This window comes from Miniopterus schreibersii (genome assembly GCF_964146895.1).
Source record: "Miniopterus schreibersii genome assembly, chromosome: 19".
Classification (NCBI taxonomy): domain Eukaryota; kingdom Metazoa; phylum Chordata; class Mammalia; order Chiroptera; family Miniopteridae; genus Miniopterus; species Miniopterus schreibersii.
Window position 1 is genome coordinate 39,542,234 of NC_138119.1, and position 20,255 is coordinate 39,562,488.

At 53.0% G+C, this 20,255-nt stretch overlaps 1 protein-coding gene across 6 annotated transcripts; it reads right to left on the minus strand.

The window, feature by feature from the left end:
- Window positions 1-6,531: 6,531 nt before the first annotated feature.
- FCGR2B (Fc gamma receptor IIb) lies at window positions 6,532-19,786 on the minus strand. 6 transcript variants are annotated; one of them, XM_081120546.1, is made up of 8 exons: window positions 19,580-19,786; window positions 16,583-16,603; window positions 15,390-15,647; window positions 11,097-11,378; window positions 10,366-10,491; window positions 8,901-8,948; window positions 7,162-7,199; window positions 6,532-7,070 (listed from the first exon to the last, which is right to left on the minus strand). In XM_081120546.1, the coding sequence occupies exons 1-8, from the start codon at window positions 19,686-19,688 to the stop codon at window positions 6,984-6,986; spliced, it is 969 nt and encodes a 322-aa protein (XP_080976672.1). In that variant the 5' UTR covers window positions 19,689-19,786; the 3' UTR covers window positions 6,532-6,983. The 6 variants fall into 6 exon arrangements, with proteins under 6 accessions (XP_080976672.1, XP_080976668.1, XP_080976667.1 ...); XM_081120542.1 differs by having other exon boundaries at window positions 11,124-11,378; window positions 15,390-15,644; window positions 19,580-19,771; XM_081120541.1 differs by having other exon boundaries at window positions 11,124-11,378; window positions 19,580-19,766.
- Window positions 19,787-20,255: the final 469 nt, after the last annotated feature.

The window sequence follows — 20,255 nt, forward strand, 5'->3', positions numbered from 1 at the left end:
CTGGGGGAGGCCAGGCCACAACTGTGCCCTTCACCAGTGAGCAACGGAGGACAGAGGGAGAAGCTGCCTGAAGGCTGCACAGGTCACCACTGTGAGGGCACCAATGGGAGTTCAGGGGCCTGCCCATCCTGCTCCACACTTTCTGTGTCTGGTGACAAGACTTCGGCAGGACATGGGGCAAGAGGACACTGACCGCACCAAGTCAGATATCAGCTGAGTCTTTCCTGAACTCCAACTACCCAGGGCCCACACAAATCTGCACACAAGTTCTCGGACCCGTGTCTCAGCTGCCGCACTCGGAGACTGTGATGTTAGAGGGAATCTGAGTATGAGGCAGAGTCCCCTGGGAAAGAGGAGAGGGAGAAAGAGCGAGTTTCCAGAGGACCCAGTGGGGAGCCCAGGCTCAGGCTTAGCCCAAGGCCCTGATCCCGAGGATACTGGAGACAGGAGGCATCGGGCAGCCTGAAAACCTGAGGAGACCCAGGAAGAGGGTTGACATGGAGGTCGCAGCATCTCCTCCAGTGCCCAGTGGCTTCCTGGGAACCACTGTCCCTGCCTGTGACGTCTGCCCTTTGATAGTGGCTTCGCAGTGGCAGGGCCATCGTCTCCTCACAGGGATCACCCTCGGCTCCCCCACTACCACCCATCATGTCCCCCAGGCCCTCAGTGGTTGCAGGGAGATGAGAGAGGCATCAGAAATGAGGAAGGTGGTTCTGCGTGAAGGCGGGGGAGGGCCAGCCTGACCCTTCAGCCATGTAAAACCACAGAGCAAAGCAGACATATTAGCAGCATGGCCCGAGAGGGCAGGTCATTCTCAAAAAATAAGCATTTGCAGGAAAGTTTCCATTATCTGAGAGGCGTGTGTTCTTGTGCAGGTGGCCCCACAGAACCCAGCGCAGGCTGCGTATGGGTGTGGGGAGGCAGTGAGGCGGTGAGCCCTGCAGCCCATGTGGCCTGAGAGACCCAGCAGCCCCTGGAGAGGAAGGTGAGTCTTGGCCAACCCAATAAGAATCTAAAACGTGAAATGAGTTGAGATGGACCTCTACCCCTAACACTCCCAAGTCTCATACCTCTCAAAATATGCACTCAAAATGGATCATGGACTTAAATATAAGACCTAAAACTATAAAAGTTTTAGAAAAATACAGGAGAAGTTTTGGGGGGATTCAGTGCTAGGCAAAGAGTTCTTAGACTTGATATCCAAAGCATGGTCTATTAAAGGCGGAGATTGCCCATGGATATGTGGAAATCATAAATTATGGGGTTATCTGACTTAAAGTTATAGAAATGTATGTTACAAGGCATTTGATGAGAAGTCTTAAGTAATCTTGTTGATATAAATTCCTGTATAATTTAAATACTCTGATGAAATTGTGCCTTCCTAAAAATAAAGAAAAGATAAGGAATATTTAATCCCAGTGGACACAGGAGAACAGTAAACAGAGAGACTGGTCTTGTAGGTGACTTTAAATCTAAACATATTTCTTGGTATTGAAAAAATGCAAAAGTATCAGAAATAACAAAGGGGATTAGTAAAGACTAAAAATTATTATGAATGTAGAAGAGCGTACAATGCACAATATAGAAAGCAAATAAAAAAGCCTTGATCAGAAAACCAAAGCTAATTTTGTGAAAAGAGCAATAAAATAGGCCTTTGACAAGTCTGATTAGGATAAACAGATTAAGAGATAAAGGTGTCTCATATTCAACCAGTGAACAATATTTTGTTTAGTATCTACATAGGAATAGTGGGATGTCCACAAATTTTGGTCATGTTGTTATAAAAAAAATCAGTTATAGGGAACTGATTTTATTTTCCTAAAGAGGGGACTGCTGATGAGAAGCAGGACAATTCTCCTGGAAGACCCCAGGGAAGGTTCCGGAATCAGAGGGATTAGGTTCAACCCAAGAGATGGATCAGAAATGGTTTTAGAAATAAGAGCATAGCTGGAAAGTCAGACTCTTAGGGCCTTTCTCCCACTCAGGGGACTAGGTGTTTCCAGGTAACTACTCTTCCCCCACCAGAGTTTAATGCTCAGGAGAAACTGAACCAGACAGCAGGTATCGGTGAGTTCAGCCCGAGTCGATGACTATGGGGTGCGCACCATGACGTTTGCACTCTTTTTCAGGACACCTGTCAAACGCACTCCAGCCAAGCAGGGAAGTAAACCAAGAAATTAGAAGATGGAAGATTCGAGGGAAATGGGGTTTAGTACAAAAGACAGATGAAGGGGAGTCCCAGACAGCAGCCTGCAGGGTCCCAAGAGAGCAAACCATATAAATTAGTGTCAAAAGACAGAGAACCCCAGGAGAGGCTTCTTGCTAATGGCGAAAGAGAGAGAGAGAGAGAGAGAGAGAGAGAGAGAGAGAGAGAGAGAGAGAGAGAGAGAAAGAAAGAAAGAAAGAAAGAAAGAAAGAAAGAAAGAAAGAAAGAAAGAAAGAAAGAAAGAAGAGAGAGAGAGAGAGAGAGAGAGAGAGAGAAGGAGAGAAGGAAGGAAGGAAGGAAGGAAGGAAGGAAGGAAGGAAGGAAGGAAGGAAGGAAGGAAGGAAGGAAGGAAGGAAGGAAGGAAGGAAGGAAGGAAGGAAGGAAGGAAAGAAGAAAGAAAGAAAGAGAGAGAGAGAAGGAAAAAAGAGAGAGAAACTGAAAAATTGGTCATTTGACCACGTGGGAAATAGTAATATACTCCTTCAGAATGTTTTTGAAAAATTTGGGAAAAGGTAAAAATAGGCACATAGAAAACTAAGCAAATGACAAAAATGAAGCAGTTATTATCTCTAGAAGGAAAATCTTGCTTAGGAAAGGAAATGTAATCAGAGAAGACTGCCTCGGGGACAAGTGTTTCTGAAGCTGTGACAATGCTGGACAGGAGGCTGGGCGAGGGGGCTGGGAGCCCGCGCGCTGTGATAAGAACGGGCCTCACCGTCCATAGCAGGAAACCAAAGGGATAGTATCTAATACTGACGAGTCAAAAGGGCGCATGTTGTATTATTTGGAAATATGAATGTAAATTAACAGAAGACATAGTTTAAGTTGTTGAAAATTATTGCCTTTGAGCACAGCACTGGGCAAGGGAAAGGCAAGGAACAGCTATTGCTTGCTATAGCCTTGTGTTCTATTACATAATTCAAATTATATGTGTGTTACTTTAGTAGAAAATAAAATCTATTTAAAAACTAAATAAATCATTGTCTTCACATATACAATTAAAGACATCATGCAGACAAATCATACAAACCACACCACTGTGCAATGAAGGTGGAAAATGACAAAAGAGATAGTGAAAATAAACAAAATAAATCACTCTTCTAAATAAACCTTGAGTTAAGAAGAAAATAAAACTAAAGTTATAGATTACTTAGAAACAAATAATGACAAGAGTGTGTATCAAAAATCTAATAGACTTGGCCAAAATAGCATTAAGAGGAGAAGTTATAGTTTTAGTGAATTTGTTTAAAAACAGAAGTTTAGAAATAAATGAGTAATATAGTAAATCTAAGTAAAGTATAAGACCGAGTAAGTTAGGAAACAAAGAAAGGCAAAGACTTGATCATTAAGTCAAAAGCTGTGATGGGGATAAATGATGATGGAAAAAAATAAAATAAAACACATTATTTTTTAAAAAGCTGTGACAAGACTAATAAGACAGACAAACCTTTGGAAAGTCTGATTGAGAGCAATAGATATGGCCTGGCCAGTGTTGCCCAGTGGTTGAGCTTCGACCTGTGCACCAAGAGATCACCAGCTCGATTCCTGGTCAAGGCACATGCCCGGGTTGCGGGCTCAGTCCCCAGTGAGGGGCCTGTAGGAGGCAGCCAAGTGATGCTTCTATCTCCCTTCCCCTCTCTCTGAAAATCAATAAAAACATATTTTTTTTAAAAAAATCATCAGATATGGCAACCTCGGTGATTGGCTCTCCAAGGATCATTCCACTCGAAATGATGCAGCTAAGTTGCGGCCGGTCGCCTCATACTCTCCCTAGTGATTGTTCAGGGCTGGACGTGAGACCCGGGCTGACCAATTACAACGCGATGGGAAGGCTGCTGAGAAAGGCTTCCTCGTGCTTAAGAAAGAGACGCGTCGGAGAGGCAGTGGTTCCCGCTTCTCTAGCTGTCCGGGTGTGCACAACAGAACTGCTGTCACCTTCCTGCCACTGCCCCAGGGCAGAGCCCAGGAAATGTCAGGACGCCCTGTCTCTGGGCTTTTTATTATGTGAGATAGTACATTTCCTTACTGTTTAAGCCCATTTGATTCATGATTTCCTGTTTTCCAGCTGAAGTCACCCTAACTGATAAAAGAAAATCCCAGAGTGAGGTTTGAGAGGGGGACATAAATATAGACACATAAATTATTACCAAAAAAATAGAAGAAAATACAGTGTTACAGCTGCACACCAATAACATGATTTCCTAGGAAAGTAAAATTTTTCAAAATTGACTCCAAAAGAGATAGAAAAGCCTGATCAACCAATAATGACAGAAAAAATAAGTTTGTCAAAGATCTGCCCTAGAATAGGTATCAAGTCCATAAGTTATTAAAGGAGAATCTTCTCAAATCTAACTAATACAAGGGGACATTGGAGGACCTTAGAAACTGCAGGAAATGAGGTGGATTGGGAGAGGGAGGATGTTGGTCTCATCTGGACAGTGCCACCTGCTTCCACAGTGAACTCTGCTCAGATGTAAATTCTAGGGAAACAGTACCCACCTGGCACCTACTCACACACACTGAGGGGAAGGTAGAGCTATTTGCAAAATCAGCCTCTGTTACCAGAATCAAGGGAAATTCAGGGTAGGGAAAAGTAACATTGTCCATTATAAGCAGACTAGCAAAAATTGAAAAATGCCCAACATTGGCAGGGTGGAGGAAATGGGCACCCTACCATACCCTGAGGAAATGGGAGGACATGCACACTTCTTTATGAAGACCGTCTGAGGGCATCCTTGGGGCCAGTGACTCTACCTCCTGGAATTCGTCCTGCAGAAATAATCACATGTGCAGTCAAAAATATCATCCAAGAATATAGTTCATTGCAGCATTGTGTATTACAATGAAAAATGGTAACATTCAAAATGTAGGTTAAATAAAATACGCTGTAGTAATTTTACTGTGGAATACCATATAATCCTCAGAAAGAAAACACTTCCAAGGAATGAGCTCCACAACCCGCTGTTCATCAAAATAAGCCAACTGCGTAAGCATATGTATAGTATGATAACATTTATGGTATTTTTTTAAAAACTATAAAAATCCAGAAATATACACCAGACGTTCAACACTGGTCACCCATAGGACTGGGGGGGTGAGGGCAAAAGGGAGCCTCCGTTTTCCCTCTTCACGGCTCTGTGCTGTCTCAGCTCACATGCCGACAGATCATGAGTCCTTCCCGCGAGTCCTTATGAACACGTAACACTACTATGTGATCCAGTTGTAAACACACACACCAACACCTATTGCTAGAGGCAGGAATGTGGACCAACGTTCTTTTAATGTCAGCATTGATTCTTTCTGGTTTGTGGGTTTACAGGTGATCTTAATTATCTGTTTTGCTTACCAGTATTTTAACTTGATTAGTGTAGTAAATAATTTATGTATAAATAAAATAAAATAGGTGGCCACTCTAATTTATAAATAAAGGAACATACATTGTTCCTATAAAAATGGGCAAGAGTATGTGAACAGAAAAATCACAAAAGAAGAAATATGAACAGTGAATACTCTTGAGCTCTCTAATTCTAAAGCACATAACGTAGTTTGGCATAACGTAAGCCCCCAATGACCCAGTAATTGCGATTGTTATAACACTCCGTGAGTGTGAACTCTGTGGGAATGTGAAATGTACCCGAGACAGCCACGGCGACCACCCGACAAGGGAAGCTGACAAGTCCTGACTGCAAGAGCGTCGCATGGGGAAGCTGTGTTAGGGTCACCCCGGGAAACGAGGCCCCTCCCAGGGCACCCACCAAACCCCAAAGGGGGCTGTCAGTCACATCCCCAGCCTGCTGGGATGGCTTCTCTGAGGTCAGGTCCTTCTGGTAACTATAGCTGGGGAAGAGGCAGGGGGAGTCAGCAGGCTTCACAGAGGACATATCTGAGCTGGGCTTCCTGAGAACTGGTGCTGCAAAGCAAAGCGATTGTTTATCTGCGGCGGAGGAAGAGGAAGGAAGCATGGAAGCGTGTGCAAACTTGCTGGAAGAAGAGATTCTGTTTTAAGAGGGGACACTGGCCCTCCTCTCCAAACCTTCCCCCTCCCCACCTCCTGCCCATCTCTACCTTCCCATGATTATCATTGAAGAAAACCAGACCCAGAGCAGCCCGCTCTCCAACCGCATAGCCTTTAAAGGTGAAGGGCCCTGGCCAGGTGGCCAGCTGGTTGGAGAATCTTCCCATACACCAAAAGGTCGCGGGTTCAATTCCTGGTCAAGGGCACATACCTAGGCAACGTCTCTCTCTCTCTTTTTCTCAAAATCCATAAAAACATATCCTTGGGTGAGGGGTAAAAAAATTTAAAAAGGTAAAGGGAATGTTGTTTTATAATGTTTATTATAAAAGCAATACATGATCTGTATAGAAAAAGAAAGGAAAAGCGCATCCCAAATTCCACCACCCTGAAAGAGCCACTTTAATATGTTGGCATGTGTTACTCTGTTTCCACATTTCTGAGATATGTATTTATAAAATCTTCCACGTGTAACCTGTAACATAAGCATTTCCCATGTTGCTACAATCTCTTAATAAAAGCAAGTTTTGTTGGCTGCGTGGACGCAGGACAGAGGACGGTGACGGTGAGACGTGCGGAGGCACAGGGGTCAATACGGCCTGTCCTTTGGGGCCACTCTATCTGTGGCTGTCGGAACAGGCGTCTTGGCGGTCAGGCTGATAACCCCGGGGAGCCCTCCTTCTCTGGAACTGCAGGGCCCGCTCATCCGCCCTGAGGGGATTCAGGATCCTGGCCTGTCTGGCTCTCGTCCCCGTGTCCCCACGACTACAAGTTCTGGTAATCCGAGGGCCCTGTGTCTTCCTCTGGAGCTTCAGGGTGCAGAAGGAGGGAGTAGGTGATTGTATTCTCAGCCTAGAGAAAGTAGAGGAGCAATGGGACCCACGGAGAAGCTGCAAGAGGCAAGGGAGGAGGGCGAGGGGCAGGCAATGGCTGGGTGGCTCACCTCCACTTTGGCAGCCTCTTCGGCATTGGTGATGTTGGCTGTGGGCAAAAAAAAACAGGTCAGCCAGGGCCCCGCTGCCAGAGGGGCCTACTGCGTGCTGCAACTGCCCACCCAAGGCCAAAGCAGACCTGAGTCCATGGGGCTTCGCCCACCGCCCTCCCTCACCCCGGCACGCGGCCCCGGGGCGCGCTGGCTAAGGGAGGCAGGCATTTGTGCCTCACTCCTTTCAGAGCTGCGGAGATTTCCTAGCGGCGAAGCAGTTAGCCTCTGGGTCTGAGACCCTGGGGAGGGGCGGGGGGGGGGGCAGCATCGGACTGAGGCCATGTCTGGATCTGTGCAGCCACGGGCTTCAGAGAGAGAACACTCGTGGCCACATTGGGCTGATGAGATGCATCCTTGTTAGAACTCTGAGGAATCTGGTGGCTCCACGAATGAAAGGAAAGAGCAAGCACAAGGAGGGAGGGAAGAAGGAATGGAGCGAGCGAGCCAGCGCACAGCAGAGCCCAGCCAGCTGCCTCGCCCCTCTGCCAGTGGGAGTGGCCTCAGAGCCCGCAGCAGCAGGGGAGGGTCTGAGACAATGGGGCCGTGTCCTCCCCATCCTGCATGCTCCCTCTAATGGCACCTCGACATTCCCAGCAACCTGGCCACAACTTTTGGGCAGCCCCAGCCTGAGCCCCAGTCCTGGCTGTGAAATAAATGCCTTGTGAAACACATTTACACCAGTGGAGACAGAGCCACACATTGGAACAGCCAGTCCATGGTGTCCGGGCTTCATTCTGGGCCTGGTTTGGACCTGGTGCAGGCTCTGGCCCGTACCCCACTGAGAATGGCAAAGGACACAGGGTCTGCTCAAAGCACAGCTGGACAGCACCGCTCGCTCAAGCTCTCAAATCCGTTGTTCTGCTCTGAGTCACACCCTGGCCATCGAGGGAGTCCCCGAGGATCTCTTTCTGCCTGATCCTGCTGTCTTGGTGCCTTCATGCTCTGGGTCTGACAATGGTCAGGAGGTCTCCTGGAACCTCATTCCCACGGTCCCACCTGGGCTGGGGACCAGACAGCCACTGGCTCTCAGAGTGTCAGACCTGGAGGGGATCGTTTCCTCAGTGAGGTGACTGAGCCCACGTGGGAGCACTACTGGCTAAAGGCTCCACTGCCTGATGGAGACAGGACTCAGGCATCCCACAGGCAGTAAACCTAGGACCGAGCTTTGCCCACGAAGCCCAGGAACACCCCTAGAGCCCCAGAACTTTCTTGTATTCCTCTGAGAGCCAAGCCCGACCACCCAAACGCCATCACTCCACAGAGACAGACTCCTCAACGAGTCCAGGTTGTCCCCCAGGCCTCCTTCCCTCTTAGAATCCTACCCCAATCCTATTTGCCTCCATCTGGCATCTTCTAACCCCTGTCCTGTGCAGACTCCACCAAAGCTCCCCAGGAAGACCAGCTGTCTTTCATTTCCTGCCCTGGAAATTTCCCAGCATTCCTAGTCCCGGGAATTCCCACACTGGAGAATTTTTGCCTCTGTCTGGGGCAGGTGTTCCTCGCCTCATCTCCAGCAAGGTCCTCTTTAGGCCCAGGAGTTAGTCTCAGAGCTGACCAAGCAATTTGAGCCCCTGCCCTCCTCTCCACCCCCTCCCTCTCCTGTGTGCCCTGCTGAACTCAGGCAAGCCACTTCTCACTCCAATTCATCTGGCAGCCCCAGGTGGGGCAGCAGGTGCCCCCAGGGGGGCTGCACTCACCTGGTTCCTCAGGTAGGGTCTCTCCCATTTCCCTGTTCTTAGGGGTTCCTGGGAGGGTTAGGAGGGGCACACAGGAGGTTAGTAGATTATGGGATGGGGCCTGAGTCCTCAGGACCAAGGACCAGAGTTAGGACTGGGTTAAGACCCACACCAACCCTTTGGCACTGAGATGCAGCCTCCTCTCCCCACTCCCCACCTCCCTGCCAGGAAATGTCCCAGACTGCAAGAGGGCTGGTCAAGCTAACCATGGGGCTCCTGGACGCTGGGAGAGGCCACTCATTGCTTCTTCCTTGGCCTTGCTCTGCCCTTAAAAAGCACCACTTTCTCCCTCCCGGCAGACGCCGAGTCTCCTTATTTACTTAGGTAAGTAACTAAGGCCCTGGCTGTGAACCTGCAAAGTGCTTGGTGTGCTATTAGCAGTTTTCTCTTTGTCAGTGGCTCTAAGTCTTTCCTAGCTTTTCAATGTGATGAATTGTGATGATTTGCTCATTAGATTCTTAGGCACCTTCCCTCTCCCTCAGCTCTTTGCATCAATTAGTACTGAGGGGAAGAGCTGCTTCCCCAGAGTTGAAGTTCTTCAGCTGGTTGGTTAGTGAACACACATTTATTGAGCATCCAGTGGGTGATAGGTACTGTGCTGGGTGCCTGCATGGTCCATGACCTGCCCCTGCCCATTTTTCTGCTCCCTTCCTCTCTCCTTTTCTTCTGCCTTGCAGGGCACAGCTTCAGCAGGACACGGCTTCCACAACATCCTATGCACGCCCCTCCCAGCCCATCCTGGCCATACTGGTCCTCATCTCCATGGCCGGTGCCTGGATCGCTCGCCAGCCCTCTTTGCCTGGCTAACTGCCACCCTCAAGCATCACCTCCCCCATAATGACAGCAGCTGTTTACTACACAGTGGCCACTGTTGTAAGAGCTTCAGCCTCGTCATCCTTGTAACACCCCTAGGAGGTAGCTTCCTTTAGTGTCCTCTTTTCCAGACGAAGAAGCTGAAGCACAGGGAAGTTGAGGAGCTCAGCCAAGGTCACACAGCTGGTGAGATCTGGAGCTGAAACTTGATTGCAGGCAGTCCGGCCTCCCATACGTGGGCCTCCCAAGAAAGCATCTCTAAGGTCCCACCCCAAGCGGGTTCCGTGGGCTCTTCTGTGCCCCTACCATGGCCTCTGCATTTCTCTGTCATTGCTCTTATCCTGTCTAATCATAATGATCTGTCCTCCCTGCCTGCAATCCTGTGAGCTCCTTGAGGGCACACACTGGGCTTCTTTGTTTGGGTGTTGTCCACGGTGTCTAGCGTGGAGCTCCACACGTAAGCAAGTCTGTTCAGCAAATGAATGACTATCTAAAACGTGGGCTATGTTTGAACACTGAGGATTCTCTGCCCAAAGAGAAGGGCTCTGGCAATGTTTTAGGGCCTTGACCAAGTAGGAGCCAATAACAAAAGAAACCAAGAAAAGCCACAAACCTGGACTTTGGTGTCGCCTGAAGCAGACCCAAGCCACCACGGCAGCCACACCAGCCACAGCAACAACGCCAGCAACCACAGCCACAACCGTGGTCACAATCAGGAAGGCTTTGCTCGAGCTGGACACTGGGGAAGACAGATCTCAGGACAGGCAATGTGCTCCCTGTCCCTCCCATCCCCGATGCTGTGCCCGGTGCTGGTCCCCTGCAGCTGCTCTGTTTGAGCCACTCACAAGGGTAGCACTCACTTCCTTCACCAGCCTCACATGCTCAGGGTTCCTGCGGCTAGACTTGTGTCTCCCCATCCCCAGGTATGCCCATTAACCTAAGGTGTACTGCAGAGGTAGTGGGGAGGGGCTCCTGAAGCCCCCCATGGTGGAAGCACCGCCACGGCATCCACCAGTGCAGCGAGTTGTCAGGCACAGGCCACACCCTCGAGAGGGATGGGCAGAACATGAGAACTTCAGTCCTCAGGAGTGTCCAGGAGCTTAGGGAACCCCTGCACCCATAGAGGAGGTCCACTCTGCTGCTGTCCTAGGTACCGGGAGCTTCTTCATCTGGAAGCTGAGGGCTCCAAGCTCTGGCCCATACTTCTGGCCACTGGCCAATGCTGAGAAAGGGCCCCATATCTTTTCTCTGTGCCCCAAAGGTCAGTTTTGCTGCTGTGGCACTTCTCAGCTCTCCATGGATGCCCATGTGACCTTAGTCCTAACTGTAATCCCCTCGTCTCACCTCCTTCCACCTGGACAGGGTTCGCACCTTGGACAGTGATGCTCACAGGCCGTGATGAGTGTGACATCTGCCCTATGAATCCCGAGCAGTGGTACTCGCCGCTGTGACTGACGTTTGCTTGTGGGATGAAGAAGCTGGAATTTGCATGGGAAAACCACTTGGGTTTTTCATCCTGGAAGAATGTAATCTTGTACAGACGCCAGTTCTTCCAGCTGTGGCACCTCAGCACAATGGTGTCTCCCTCCTGGAACACCAGGTGAGGGGTCTGGAGCAGCAGCCAGGCTGAAAGACACAGGAGAACAGAAGACCCAGGAGGTCTGACTCACCTCTGAGACCCAGGCCATCCTGACTGGTGGGTCGTGATGTGTGGAAGGAAGAGCTGAAGTCTGAAATCAGACCTCCTGGTCTCTCTCTGGCTCCCTCATATACGACCTCTGTAACCTTGGGCAAGTCATTTAACTTCTGAGGCTTGGTTTTCTCATCTGAGAAAATGGACATAATGACACTGCACAGCTATAACTCCTGGCACATTGTAGATGCCCTTCCCTGTCCTGGGAGAAGGGGACTGCAGCCCCCTCAGGGCAGGAGGGAGTGACCAATCTGACCTAGGAGAGGTGTGTCTTTGGGGAACTTGTGGACATCCAACAAAGGTTAGCTTATCTGGTAAATGTTAGGGAATGTGGGGTTTCCCTCAGGAGGTCTTTGTCTGAAGCTCCACATTCCCTAACATTCACCAGATAAGCTAACTCCCCTCAGGGGGTCTTTGTCAGTGTCATGTGTGAGTCATTAGTCTGCCGTGTAATTTCCCAATTTTCATCCTTTTACTGAGGAAGAAAAAAATATTTAATGTTTTTGTTGTACAGGGAATGAGCCGAAGGAGGGCCCTTAGAGTCCTGAGTTCAGCACTGCTTTTTCCCAAAGCTCTAGGACAAAGCAGGGTTGGAATTGAAAAGGAAGGCTGGGTAGAAGACAACAGAGAAATGGGAAGGGTGAAGGGGGGCAGAGAATGACAGCAGCCACACGCATGCCAGTCAAGCCCTCAGCCCCTGCCCGAGGCTGCACCGGCTGGTGAGCCAACCAGGGTGCAGGAGGGAGTGACAACAGAGAGAAAACTCAGGGTCACCACCACTTGGGACAATGCAAAGGGAACTGGGGGGGGGGGGACCAGCTCTTACTACTTGTGTCACACAAGCTAGAAGACCCTGCCTCTCCCACCGGGGACACACCTGTGCCCCACCTCTTCTTGCCTTAGCACACTGCATGTTCCCTGTCCTAGAGAATTGAGACCCTGGTGGACTCCACTCCAGGTGAGGCAGAGCAGTCCTGGTCCCCCAGACTACCTCTTTTATCAAGATCCGGTTAGGGCAGGTGGACAGACTGAAAATTGTAAAGATTTCTTAAAATAGAGTAGAAGCCAGAGAAACGTCAAAGCTGCCACCTGTAGCACCAGCAGCCAGTTCTTGGCCCTCTTGCCTTGTCTGGGAAATCCCTCCACAGTCTGCTGCCACCAGGCTATCACCTGGACAGTGGGCGTGTCTGCCTTAGTCTGGTTTGTGCGAAGGGCCACCTTAGGTTTCCTTGAGGATGCTTCTCTTGGTGCAGATCTTGGGGGCAGGGCCAGCTCCATGTCCATGGCACTCGTGACATGTTCTTCGTTTAGTAATAAAAGGGTCTTTCCATGAGTATCCCGGGAGCCTTGTAGAGAAGCAATAAACACACATGCCTCCTCTACACTCCGTGGCCAGGATGACTGGAGGGGACACGGGGTTAATGCCATGTAGTTCGAGTGTTGGCACAGCCCTATGGAGGTTCACCAGGGCACGTTCCTCAAGCCCGGCTCTGCCTGTCCCTAGAGAGCTGGAGTTCGTTACACAGGCAACGCCAGCTGTGGCAGGGTCCCTGGTTGGGGAGCACAGCTGGCTTCTTGAAACACTCTCATTTTTTCCTCTTCAACCAGATCTGGTGGCCACACACCATCTTGTCCCTCCTGGTGCACCTCACAGAACAGAACTCTCAGAGGCACGAAACTGCTCACAGTTTGGGACACAAGAGTTGTCTGCTTGGCAGACAGGTGGCTCCTCCCATGGGCTCCTGACCAATTCTCACTCAGCTTGTCCCAGCCTCTTCTGTAGCAGCTTCTCACTCTGGTTCTGCTTCTTCTTGGTTACAAAAGCCTTCAGTGATGTGGGTGACAGTTGGGGCTTCCCAGTGGGCTGTGGGGGTTTGAGTCACCCATTTGTGTGCACTGTGGCTAATGCAGGGGGCAGTGCTCAAAGGCAGGAGCACAGCTGCCGTTCACTGCTGGGGGTGTTAGCACCCCTGCTGGGCACTGGCCCAGCTTTCTCTCCAGCTGCTGGAAGTACCTGGGCAACGAGCACTGAACCCAAGGTCTCGCCTCCTCGGACTCAGCCTGCTGTCTCAGAGCCACCACCTGGGTTTGCCCAGCAGCTGCAGAGACTGCACGTAGAAGGCAACAGGGACCCAGCAGTGGTGGCAGAGGGACAGCCAGCGTTGTCAGTACTGGGACTGGCTGTGCTGGAGCCCCTGCGGGCCGTAGGGGCACCTGCTGCTGGAGCTCCACCTGCTTCTCCTGAGGCTGGTTGCTGCTGTGGCTAAGTGGGGGTGGGGCTGGGCCTGCATGTGGGTGGGGCAGGTGTAGCAGCCTGTGTCAGGGTCCTACTGCGGCCTGCCGCCTGCTGCGCTCACAGTCACTGTGGGCTTCAGGCTCGGGCTCCAGCTCTCCTGTGCCATTCCCAGGACAGCTACCAACCCCCCCCCCCCCAGGAAGGCAACCGACCAAAACGCCCAGGTGCTGGCCACCGCCCCCTGGACTCGTGGACCGTGGGGTGCTATTACCATTGCCTCCCTTAGCTTGACTGAGGCTGAGGGACTGGCCTGAGGCCCCAGAGGAAGCTGAGCCACAGCAAGGGCCTGGTGAGAGGCCTAGGAAGGGTAGAGACGGAGGAGGTAAAGACAGGGCAATGGCCTTCTCAGTGGATCCTTGGGCGTGGCGGCTGCTCACAGCCGAGTTCTTCACCTGCCCTGCGTAAGCGTGGGCTCCACGAAACTGCTGGACAGCAGCCACCAACCCGTAGGCATCAGGGTGTGTTGGGAGGCTCAGGGTCAGGTTTACCTGCCGTCAGTTTCCCAGCTGTGGCCTTAGGTATATGTGGGCCTGGGACTGGGGAGGTGCTGGTCCCAGTACCACGGACTGGGTCAGAGTGAACGTGCTGAGAAAGTCCCGCCCTGGGTCCGGCCAGCTGAGGAGCTGGTGGCCAGTGGGGTGGGGCAGACACCTGGGTGGTAGTGGTCTGCTGCTGCTGGGGAGCTAAGCTCGCTTCCTGCTGCTGGGAGTGAACAAGAGGGCAGCACCCCTAGAGCAAGAGGGCAGCACCCCTAGAGCAAGAGGGCAGCACCCCTAGAGCAAGAGGGCAGCACCTGCTTGCTGGGCACACAGCGACCTATGAGCTGCCCCTGCGCTGGCTGGACTTCTGGTGGCCCCAGGGCCCCAAGGCTGGTGCTCTGACCCAGTCCTCCAGGAGGGCATCCATCTCATGTGCTGGTCCCATGGCCTGGCGTAGCCCTTGGTGGAGACTTGCCTGTCTCAGTGGGTCCCCTCTACTCCTCCCCTTCCCCAGGGGGAGCAGCACTGCCTGGCTGCTGTGCACTTCTGAGGACTATTTGGGCTGAGGGAGGGGGACTGGGTGGTGAGCGGTGCTGTCCTCAGGGTAGGTCGCTGTAGCTGCTCTGCATGGAGACTGCTCTTTGCCAGGAGCGGTGTGAGATCATCCATTGGGTCAGCAAACATGAGTGGAGCCTGCCTGTGTCAGGACTGGAAATGCATGGAGGGCGGGGCAGGAAAATGAGCCTTATGGGGGGTCAGTACCCCTACTGAGCAAAGGGGGAAACTGAGACTTGGGGAAGGAGCTTGTCCTGTTTCCATGGCTGGTAACGTCTGGGTCAGGGACCCGGCTGTGCTCCTGCCTCTGCCAGAAAAGTGGATTCTGTGAAGTTGAGTTCCCTTCTGCTTCTCTCACCCCCTGGTGGCCTGGCTGTGGCCTTGTCACTTTCTTGCTCAATCAGGACTGAGGCCAAACAACCTCAGATAGTCCGAGGCACCCACACAGAAGCAAAGGAGTGGGGGGAGAGGGGAAATGACTGGACAGAAACTACTTCCAACAGCTTACAGTCATGCTTCCCAGAAAACAGCCACCCCCTTTCCTAGAAGCCCTGTGCCAGGTCAGCAGAGTCCACAGCATCGTCCTCCAGACCCTCCCGGCCTCCTCCACTGACCGGAAGTCACATCCAGATGCACAGGGTCGCTGAGGCTGGTCTGGCCGGTCTGGCACGTGTAGTCCCCGCTGTCTTTGCTGCTGGCCTTGAAGCTGTAGCTGGGCTGGACCTGGGTCAGGAGGGGGGTCCCATCACGGAACCACAGGGTGGAGTGGTCCCCAGGGCTGTGGGCCCCCTGGCAGCTCAGAGTCACGTTGTCCTCCTCGAGCACATTGACCCAGGGGGGCTGGAGGCTCACCACGGCCTTTGGGAGACCTGCTGAGGGGCAGAGAGAGGAGCAGAGGAACCCGGCCAAGCAGCCCCGGAACCCGGCCAAGTAGCCCCGGATCTCATACAGGGAAGCCCCTGTGGTCCTGCTGCTAACACCAAGAGCAGAGCCCGCCCAGAACTGTCTGCAGCTGAAGCCTGGTTCTCAGGTACCCACGGGGCCCAGGGCCCCACAGGGAGCCTGACCGTTCCTCAGGAGAGGTGAGGGCCAGGAGCAAGTTTAGGGCACAGCACACACACTATAGACATAAAGGCTCACCTCACCAGGGTACCCCTCCACACACACACACCCTTGTGGGGACTCATTTCCCCCCTGTAAACAGGGGCGTTGGACTCAGTGGGTAAACTCTCCCCGGAGCTGGATGAAGAGAGTGGGGGGGTGAGGTCAGCACGATGTCAGGTGCGGGTTTCTGTCCTGACTGCATGTCCTTCTTTACCCCTTAGGGCAGACCGGTCCTCACACCCACTCCCAGGAAAGGGAAAGAGGGAGAAAGGCCAGGCCCAGGGAAGGGAGCCCGGCTCAGGCCCTGGGAGTGTGAGAATCGCCCTGCACAGTTCACATAACCGAGCCCCTGGGTTCTCTCTGTTCCTGTCCAGGCCCCAGGGCCCTCAGATACATGCAAAGTAGAGGTTTTATCAACACATGGCTGAACCTAAAATTGCCTGGGCTCGTTTGAAGAGATTGCATTTGAAGAGAGGAAGTAGACTAAGAGAGAGGGAGGAGTTATTTTCTGTGACAATATCTGTGCCTGTCAGAGCAAAGAACAGAGGGCGGAAGGCCCTGCACACCTGCTGCACCACCCTGCTCCTGGGACGAGGGGAAGGCAGAGGCAGGGCGAGGAGCAGTTACCCTGCCTGCTCTGCCTGGGTGTGGTCTGGGAGCAGAGGAAGAGGGCAGTGGGAGGGAGAGGTGGGGAGGGACTTACCAGGGGTCCCGGCTGCAGGAACTGTAGGAGAGAAAGCAAAGTCATGCATCACTGTAAATAATCACCTTGCAAATCCCCCAGACAGCCTTGCCCTGCTCTGTCCCCAACCCTGTGCTCACGCCTGTACCTGTTCTGCTGAAATTAGCACGAGCAGGCAGGCTGGTGGCTCTGCAGACCTGTGGTCTCCACAGTGCCAAGGACACTGAGCTGCATCCCGACACTGTTCTCTAGTGCGGGCTCTGCTGCCCTTGGGGGGGATGTTCACATCTCCCTCTCTCCCCAGACTGTGCTGTCCTCTCCAGTCCCTTCAGGGGCATCTCTCACCTCCCCAGCCCAGCCCTCGGCCTGCCGCTCCTCTACCCTCCCTGGCAGCTGCCCCGCACACCTCGGCCCCGGGACATCTCTCCAACCACCCCCTTGATTCTGCTACTTCTTCTCTCTTCTGTATCACCCGTGTCTCCTCCTCAGCTGCATCTTTTTCATCAACATAAGTACATTCCAGTGTCTTTCATAAAAAGACCTCTCACCTGACCCTCCCCCCTTGGTATAATTCAAACGTCTCTCTCTGTTCCCTGCCCCCGTGTCTCCTTCTGATCACTGTTTCATTCTCTGCCCACCCCGTCCACTAAAGGTCCTTTGGTCTGTGGAGGAACACATCCCATTTCTCTCCCAGTCTCCTTGTTCCCTGTCTCCCCTTCTACCCCCTTTCTCTGGCCTGGAAACTGCAGTCTCTTCTATTCTCCCCCCGGCCCCACCCAGCTTAGATCTGGGCCCGCCTCTCCGTGCCTGTGGCCGCCACACTAGCCTGCGTCCCTGCCGGCCTCCCACAGCTCCCTAACTGTCCCCCACACTCTTTTGTCTCCCCGACAACAGATTGGACAAGCTAAACATCAAATTAGATAATATCGCCCCTGCTTACAAGCTTCCAATGGCCTCCCTTTGCTCGTAAAATAAAGCGTCAGTATCTATAAGGCCACTCCTGACCTCCTGAGCCCTCTCGAGCCCCCTTCCTGGAGCTCGCTGAGCCACAAACTTGGGCTTTTGTACTGGCTGGACTGGCCGCTCTGTCCTGCTCCCTCTGCATCCTCAAGGGCTGAACCTTTATCTCGCTTAAAGTCTCAGCTGATACGCGGCTCCTCAGGAAACTGTATCACGCTGCCCTCCGACCTCCCCACAGCAGGGTTTCTTATCGAGGCATCCTGTTGACGCCTGGCGGCCTTTTCCAGTCTATACTCGTGGCTCCATGTTTGTTCCCTGTGGCTACACCCTCAGTAGGATGTAAGCTCAAACAGGGCAGTAGCCACATTGATCTCGTTGCCCATGCTCTGGAAATTATTCGCTGAGTGACTGACTCTCGGTGGAAGACAGGAGAGCCCGAAGTTGTAGTAATGATAGAAAGGGACGTGAGGCCCGGCCGGGCGTGGCTCAGCGGTTGAGCGTCGACCTAGGATCCAGGCGATCGGGGTTCGATTCCCGGTCAGGGCACACGCCCGGGTTGCGGGCTCGATCAATGACTCTCTCATCGTTGATGTTTCTATCTCTCTCTCTCCCTCTCCCTTCCTCTCTCTGAAATCAATAAAGGTATATTAAAAAAGAGGAGAAGGGAAGGGAAGGGAAGAGAAGAGAAGAGAAGAGAAGAGAAGAGAAGAGAAGAGAAGAGAAGAGAAGAGAAGAGAAGAGAAGAGAAGAGAAGAGAAGAGAAGAGAAGAGAAGAGAAGAGAAAAAAGAAAGGGACGTGAGAGGGATTTAAGAGGCAGGATGAGAGATGGCACATGATGGGGTGTGGGCAATGGTGGGCGACTAGGGAAAGGTTAGGAGGGAAGACAGTGTCTGTGGGAAGGCAGTCAGTTGGAGCTTGAATATGTTTTTCCTGAGCCGTGTCCCAGCAGCAGGTGCAGATATGAAATTGTACTTGACACAGGTGAAGCAGGGGTTGGGAAGCTGAAGCCCGGAGCACGCAGGGTTGGCGGGGGGGTCAGTGAGGAGGGGCCGGCCAGGGACAGAGGAAGAGGGGCGGGAGAGAGATGAGAAAGGAGGGAAGTCAGCAGCATGCCTTCATCCCACAAACAGCCGTGAGCACCGCCTGTGCTCACCCAGTGTAGCCAGGCGGGTGGCAGGGAGCAGGGAGGCCAGGAGGGCTGGCTGTGCTGGCCGGCCAGTCCCTAGAACAGAGCCCGCATGTGGCAGTGAGTCAGTGTCTGGGCAAGGTCGTCTGTGGCATCCGAAAAGCAGAAAGTGCAGGGACCCTGGCCCTGGCTGCAGGGGGACCCAGGGGTGGGGGGAGGAGAGGAGAGGAGAGGAGAGGAGAGGAGAGGAGAGGAGAGGAGAGGAGAGGAGAGGAGAGGAGAGGAGAGGAGAGGAGAGGAGAGGAGAGGAGAGGAGAGGAGAGGAGAGGAGAGGAGAGGAGAGGAGAGGAGAGGAGAGGAGAGGAGAGGAGAGGAGAGGAGAGGAGAGGAGAGGAGAGGAGAGGAGAGGAGGAGGGGGCCAGGGGCAGGGCGGGAGGGTGGAGCTGGAGCTCTGTCCCGCAGGCCGCAGTGCAGCTCAGAGGAGACCAGGTCAGAGGGCCGCCTGCTGCCTGGCGGGGTTTAGGGGTGCAGAGAATGGCCACAGCCCCCACGTGTCTTAGGGCTTCCTCCCCTTGCTGTCTGGGAGCACGCTGGCCTTCCCCTGAGGTGTAGTTCCTGAAAACACACATTTCTAAGGAAGGAGAGCGGCAGTCACTAGGCTTTCCTCGGAGCGGGTTCTGATGCGGGTCTGGCAGAGTGTCAGAGACCTGGATGCCCAGTGAGATTAGGCAAAAGACACTTTAAAAAAACTCAAACTGCCACTGCGATGTTTGCCAAGGCCAGCAGGGTGTCAGGGCTTGGTCTCCATCAGCCTGATTTTCCTGACATGCCTCCCACGCCACCCGTCATCCTCTCCCAAGCTCGGCCCCAGCCAAGGTGGCCTGCCGGCCCCTGCCCCTGCTTCTCAGTCCCTCCTGGGACCCTGACTCACCCAGGAAGAGCAGAGCTGTCCACAGTAGCATGTGGCCCCAAGGACGGTGGGATGGACAGCCAGCCTGGTCACTGGCTGCAGGGGGGGGCAGGACTGAGGGGACCCCCATCGCCTCCCAAAGCAGTGGCTCAGGGCACCAGCTTGGCCAGTGCAGGCTCCTCTGGAGGCTAAAAGGCCGCACCCCAGAGGACAGCCAGCTCTGAAATCTAAAAGCAGAAGTGAGAAGGGTTGCTTTGTCACAAGCCCCTCCCTCTCATGCTCTTTCCTTTGACAGTGCCCTCCCTGAAGACTCCAGGCTTCCCAGAATCGGGCTCAGCCCAGCTCCAAATTCACCGAAATTTTAGAAACTGGGAAACGGCTCCCTCCTCTTCCTCTGGGGCCACACCTGGGCCCTGGGAGAAAGAGGAGCTGGGGACCTCCTATCTGTCTGTTTCTTCAGAAAAGGTGACTCCGAAGAGTGTGGCAGTCTTGTCATGCTTCTAGTGACACCTGGAGGCCGGGGCACGGGGACAGACCCCTCCTGAAATCAGTGATGGCCGGGACGGCCCACCATCACTGGGTTGCCCTCCTGGTCATAGCCCACGGCCCCCTCTGGGGCGTGGGACAGGAGGAGAGGTGTGCTAGGGCAAGAGGAGGACGGCCCTGGCCCTCCCTCATCCTGCTCCTACCCACCCAT